The sequence below is a fragment of the Giraffa tippelskirchi genome, chromosome 1 (assembly GCF_054371585.1).
Source record: "Giraffa tippelskirchi isolate mGirTip1 chromosome 1, T2T-mGirTip1v1.2.pri, whole genome shotgun sequence".
NCBI lineage: Eukaryota > Metazoa > Chordata > Mammalia > Artiodactyla > Giraffidae > Giraffa > Giraffa tippelskirchi.
The window spans coordinates 182,530,229-182,537,159 of NC_137275.1; the positions used below are offsets into that span (position 1 = coordinate 182,530,229).

General features: G+C 37.6%; 1 protein-coding gene across 2 annotated transcripts in view; it reads left to right on the forward strand.

Moving 5' to 3' along the window:
- Positions 1-6,382, forward strand: part of STX17 (syntaxin 17) — a 70,620-nt gene extending 64,238 nt beyond the window's left edge. For both annotated transcript variants that reach the window (XM_081512507.1, XM_081512496.1), the window contains exon 8: positions 170-6,382. In XM_081512507.1, coding sequence (XP_081368633.1) covers positions 170-409 — 240 coding nt within the window. In that variant the 3' untranslated portion in view covers positions 410-6,382. The remainder of the gene's footprint in view (positions 1-169) is intronic.
- The last annotated feature ends 549 nt before the right edge of the window (positions 6,383-6,931 follow it).

Consider the following 6,931-nt stretch of genomic DNA (forward strand, 5'->3'; position numbering starts at 1 on the left):
TACCTGTGGAATACTTTCTCTCCTCCCCCGACCCCAGAACAATCTCTAAGGTTAATTATGTACCACGAGTTAAAGAGGCATTGCCAGGAGTAATGAGAGGAAAATGCACATCACCACAGGGAGATATTCTCAACTCAGTTTCTAAATTGAATTTTTTTTTTTTTTACAGGCTGCAAAATACAAGCTGGCAGCTCTGCCTGTGGCAGGTGCACTCATCGGAGGAGTGGTGGGGGGTCCGATTGGCCTCCTTGCAGGCTTCAAAGTGGCAGGAATTGCAGCTGCACTTGGTGGTGGGGTGTTGGGCTTCACAGGTGGAAAATTGATACAAAGAAGGAAACAGAAAATGATGGAGAAGCTCACTTCCAGCTGTCCACATCTCCCCAGCCAAACTGACAAAAAATGTAGTTAAAAACCAAACTTCAGTATTATTGGCGCCAACATGTCTATCCTAATGACGACCTTTGCTGCTGTTGGACACCCAGTCAGCTTTCAGAATGTGATTATATCAAAATACTGGCTGTAGATGCTCAAGTGGGATTGAACTGTGATAAGAGGATATATTTTGTTGTTTGCTGGGGTATTAATGGGGATGTGAGAAATTGAGGAGCCTGGACTGAGGGTGTACAATATTTGTCAGGTAAAGTTTAAGAACTACCAGGGAGCAGATTTTCTACTTGGAAATGTGAAAACCGAACCTGTAACTTTGATCAGGACTTGTGACCTGTGGACATGTTGGGTTACGGAAGGACCGTTTTCAGAATAGTTTCTTCCATGACCCTGACCTGGAGACTCCAAGGCTAAGCATATTGTAAATATGCTGCTTTAACTCCTAAATATACATTAGACAGTTTAGCAGAGAAAAGAATGGAAGTTCAGGAGCTTTTCATACCAAATAGGGAAATCAGGATCTAGCAAGGGGCCCAAGTGAACTACACAATGGAGTCCATTTGGTGAGCCCTATTGCCGTTTGGTCTAACAATATTTTCCAGTAAAGGAAATAAATATTGTAAGAAAATGGAAAAAGAGGCCCAATTTCTCCTTCAGATATCTTAATCTGTGACACTAGCTTCTTCTCTGAACTCTTTCTTCTGCCTCTCTGTAAATAAAGAACACAGAGTCTCAAGTCAGCCTATCTCTTAACACCTCAGATATCTAGTCCCCTCTATCTTCCCACCTTCGTAATTTTGAAAAGTTCTTTGACTTATGGGATGAATTCTACCCATGTGTAATGAAGACTTTTCTCATAGTCGGTTTTTTTTTTTTTTTTTGTATTGTTTCCTATCTCTATTCATCCTCTCCTGTAACCTCTAGATAAAAAAGAGAGAGAGGTGTCAATCTCCAAACATTGTTAGAGTTTGAGCTAAAAAGTAAGCAAGGGGGGAATAACCAGATCATTTCTTGGGGCATCTTACAATTTCAAGGGGCTCATGTACTTGCCATGCAGCGAGTCTTTGACCCTATTTCTTTTGTCTTTTCAGCTGGCAATTGGAGGAGCTAAGAACTAGCTTTCTACCTCACTTTCATTACTACCATCCTTTTCCCTAGGTTTTACTATCTCCTGTGCTTTCCTTCACTTTGCACAGCTGCATTTCTTCCTGAGAATAGCATTCATGCTTGCCTTTTCTCACATTCAAGATTGATGATGGACAAGGCCTGGCACCAAGACTCAGTCCTGGTGGAGGATTTGTGGTGCTAATTTCAACATTTGACATTGATAGCAAGCATGACCCAGCCCAACCCAATGTCTGTCTCAAATAGCAGGGAAATTTTAAATTTAGGGAAAAAGAATTTAAGATTATGGGCAGCCTCATCCTGTGCCCTCAACTCATCTGAAGTAGGAAGGAACCACCTTTTGCCTTGTTCTTTATTCTTTTCTGAGGACAGAGGAAAGAGCACCTATACCACAAAAGAAGTGAGCTCTCTGCTCAGGAACCAGATGGATTCATCAGGTGGTTGAATGGTTTATCACTTCTCTCTTGCTGAGTTTAGTCTTAATAACTTTCAGTGATTGCTGCCTTTTACTTGTATGTCTAATCTAAAGAGACCTTTCTCTTTCATACTTTTTGCTTCTCACCAATGAATTCCAATGAGGCAACACACCATTTATTATCGTTATTGAATAACTGGAAAACATATTGCTCCCTGCTGACTTGTATCTTTAGTATAATACCAAGAAGGGAGTACTTTGAATAAGCGTCAGATTCTGATCCAGTATTTGATATTAGATACCTGTGAGGTTGGGATAATTACTTTTGAGCTCCACCTTTTTATGTTTTCTGATCATTGCTGTCCCTTTAACACAGGATGTTCAAGCCAGAATGAGGATCAGAATTGCCCAGGGTGCTAATTTAAAACAATTCCTATACTTCAATCCCATGAGTTCTAATAATAGCCATTCTGACCCTGTCAGCTAAAATTATAAATTTAAGATATAGTTACATCAAGATTCAGCTGAACTGCTGAATTCTGTAATTCAGCATAATTCTACCCTTCAGCGCAGCCCAGTCTTCATCACTGCATATTATTCCTATTCTGCCAATCTAAAATTGGTTAGCTCACCATCTTAACAGCACTAGGGATTCATTAACTGTCAGGCTGGTTTTACTCAAGACCTAGTGGAGGAGAGAAGCCTATTGTTGACCCTCACATTTTGTTTTGGGATCTTTCCTTTTCACTGAGCCAGTGTGGGACATCAATGTATGTGCTCATATAGGCCTTGATTTTTTTTTTTTTTTTGCTGCTCATCAGGATGGGAATATTACTCTAGCTAGAGTAATATTTTATGCTTAGGTAAGTTACAGTCCTTTTTTAAAGTTTTATAATTTAAAATTATTTAGAAATTATATCTAATTTCCTCATTAAGAGAGCCTAATAGCCAACTTTTTGTGGAAATTTCTATAAGTGTTTAATCAACTATGAATGATATACCCATAAACTGTAATGTGTTAGAAGTATAAATTAGTCAGTATGACATAGAAACCAGTCTTAAAATTGAATTTAATGCCCTGTAGTATCAGATTAAATTTATCTTCTATATGATTCATGTATTATTTTTACTGCAGCAAGTTAGAAGTAAGGAACATTTTAAGTTCTTAAAATTTACAGAGGCTTTTTTGGATACAGGCAGCATTCCTAAAGCCTTTTTAATATAATAATCTGAGAATTTCTCTGTAAAGCAGAGACTGACTTTTTGGTTGTAATCCATAGTTAAAAAAATGCATTTATATGAAAACTCAGCATATGCATTATGGAACAATACTTTATGTGCAGTGTACTTTGTTTTTTATTGTTTTGGTTTTTAAAATATGCTAGTTGTAACCTATGAAATTGATTTCATAATCTACCATAGGTGTTGACATTTAGTTTCTAAAAAGAAAAAAAAAAACCCTTATAGAGGAACTGATACTTATGGAATATTTTCTGTTGGTCAGGCACTTCACTAGGCATTTTATAGGTAAGGTAACTGGATCTTAGAGAAACTAAATAATTTGCAGACGGTTATTCAACTGCAAAAAGTTGAAGCCAGGATGTAAACTAGGTCTGTTGAACTGCAAAAACTTCTGTACTCTCATACTGTGCTGCTTCTGTATATAAAATTGTGATGGGCTAGTCACTCTACTTTACCCAAACACCCATATATTCTGTAAGATAGGCTTGGTTTGAAATTACATGTGCCATTCATTTACACTTTTCTTAAAATCTTCTTTTTCCTCACCAAGTGTCCAGCAACCTCAGAGTTTTTAATGGTTCAGACAGTAAAGAATCTGCCTTCAGTGTAGGAGACCATGGTTCGATTCCTGGGTTGTGAAGATCCCCTGGAGAAGGGAATGGCTACCCACTCCAGTATTCTTGCTTGGAGAATTCCGTGGATAGAGGAGCCAGGTGAGGCTGCTGTCCTTAGGGTCGCAAAGAGTTGGACACAACTGAGCGATTAACACACACACACACACACACACACACACACACACACATGTAATGCAGAAGTACATGGTGCTGAATCTGGTCCTTAGACTATAAAGTGTTTCCATCCCACACGTATCCTACATATTTCCTTATCTTTGTGGGTCATAGTCATCACTTAGTGTTTTTTATATTGAATTTTTAAATAAACTCTGAAGTAATATTTTAAAACAATTATAACTCATAGAGTCAAGTTATTATCCTTTACCATGGTACCCTTGGGAGGCCATGTACTTACTGTAGTGATACTAGTATTACTTAGAATATTTTTGAAACTTTTCTTTTGGAATTGGCTTTAAAGACATTTTACAAATCACGTAAAAAAGCCACCTCAGTGTTTATTAGTCACAGATTATGCTCCTTTATGCTTATGATGTCTTCTTTCCTTAGTTTTGCTTTTCTTCTGCTGATTTAGCTCTTCTACCCACCTGTGCAGGAGCCAATAACCTAAGAAACCCCAGAAGATGAGTGTGTTGGCTAGAGTTCCAGGAGCAAGAATTTTAGGTTATACAGAAACTGAGTGCTGTATAGGAAGAATTCTGTGAATCCAAAAACCATGCTCTGTTTGCTGCATGAGTGCCATAAGTAATTTGCACAGAAGTAAGGACTGAAGTATCTATGAATCACAAGAGGCTGTGGAAACTTAAATATAAACAATAGTGTACAACATTTTTCTCCGGTGAAAGTCACAGAAGCCAAACCAAGCCATTCTTTGTTCTCAGGGTCCCCTTTGCCCTTCATTGCTGCCACTCAAAATCTCTGGGAAGAAGGATGAAAAAGAACTTGGGGAAATGGTCCTCCTGTAAAACAGGGCATTTTCTTCTCTTGTGGTGAAGTATGACATGGTGGTGGCTATCAGTGCTCGAAACTTTAATTAGTGAGAGGCCTAATAAAAAATAGGGATGCTTCCCCACTAGCCTAAATTAATGTAAACAGGTTTTGTTTGTGTTTTTATCAACATGTCATGTTTCTAACAGGAGTTTCTTACTATTTATACTGGTTAGTTTGACACCATTTTACAAAGACACTTCTTGGGTATTATAAACAGTCAATGGTAAAAGATCCATATATTATCTATATTACTGCCCTCAGAAAGTATTGGTATAGACAAGAAAAACATATATGCAATATTAACAAAAATAAGTTTATTTAAAAACAAGAAAGGTGTCAAAGGCAAGTGATTTCACCAAGGTTAAAGCTAGTTAACACAAAAGTTAGAATTATAACCATGGTCCAAGAAAAAAAAATCCTCAAATAATTTAACTGAGTTTCTGTTATGCCATATCAACTTGCTTGCTGAAGTTTGTGGTGTTTCAGACCAACATTAACATTCCAAATCAGTCTACAGCTCTAGTGGAAAGCGAATTTGCTGGGGAATCAGGTCAGAGTTCTAGTTTTGTCTTTGTCTATTGTAGTAAGCTTTTTACTCAGGGTGGCTGCTTTCTCCCATTCTCTAGCCAGGGATTCCCCCAACCTGACATTCTCCATTCTTTGTATTTAGCCTCCTCCTGGGTCTTGTCAACTGTTTGAATGTTAGTTTTTTTTCATTTCTTAGATCTATTCATAGCCATCACTCTAGTAAAAGACTATATTACCTCACATCCCCTACCTCATCCTCCCCAACTTTAGACCATTCCTCACATCACCACCACAAAAGTCATCTTTTATTTTTCTGCTGAAATATTTTCAGCAGCTCCTATTGAATACCCGATCAAGTTTTTGCCTGCCGTATTTTGGCCCCAGCTTGTCTCTTCAGACTCACTACTCACCATATGACAGTGCCACTGAAAACCAGACATTCTATAAGAATGATTTTAAGGTTTTTCTATGGTGAAGGGACAAAATGGTTATAAACTATGTTTACATTTTTTCCAGACTAATTTCTGTAACATTACATTTTACAAAACTAGCCAGCTGAGTTTTGTTTAAGCTCTTGAACAAGCCTAAAAGTTGTTTCCTAAGGAGAAGAAATCTTTTGTCCACCCTCCTCCCTAAGAAGAAAGTATATTCAATTTCTTAACCTTCAAACAATGTCAGTCTTGCCACCTGTGCATTGGATAGCCAAAGCCGTGAGGATTTTAATTTAGCAGTATAGATACTCCAGACTGGAATTGACTATTGTCAAGCTCTTGTGAGAAACTTGACTGATCAATATTTGAGGAAAGCACTCAAGAGTACATTTCTCAAGTACTAGAGATTGGTTAATCACTAAAAAAGATGTTTACCTGGGTTTCATTAATTAACCCCCCAATGATGTCTTCCATTTTATTATTAAAACTTTTGGTGTTAGCAAGGGTCAGCACAAGAAAAGGCCCAACAGTAAGAATTTCTACAATTCTGTAAAGCCTCCTGAATTCACTTATTATGTTGCTGAGTGGTGCTTATATAAGGAAACATGCAATAAATTTACTTATTCAACAAACATTTAACTGAACGCCTGTTGTATGTTGGGTGCCAGTGCCATATGTAGAAAAACATTAGACCTATAGAATCTACCCTCGTAAACCATTCAGGCTAATGAATTTGGACACTCAAAGCAAGTAAATCACCGTAAAACATGGTAAGTACCCTAAAAGAGGAGAGCCAAGTATGAAGATACAGAGAATGGAGTGACTTGTTCTGCCTGGAAAAGAAGGGGAAGACTTTGTAGAGCATGTGGTATTTGAGCAGTGCTCCGAAGAAGAATATGCCTGACTGAAGACCGGATTTGTAAGCTTTCAAATGGCGAAGGAATTGCAGGTACAAAGGGTTCAAAACATGAACAAGTATAGTGTGCTTAGAGAAAATGAAGGAGTTAAATGTGAGTGATGAAGCTGGTTAGATAAGTATACAGACCAGGGTAGTTTTTATATGTGTGTGTGTGTATGTATTTAATATATACATTTAATAATTATTTGTTTAAATGGATTCTTTGTATCAGAGAAGACTGTTACAACCCTCTAAGTTCTTTGTTTTGCCTTTGTTGCCAGAG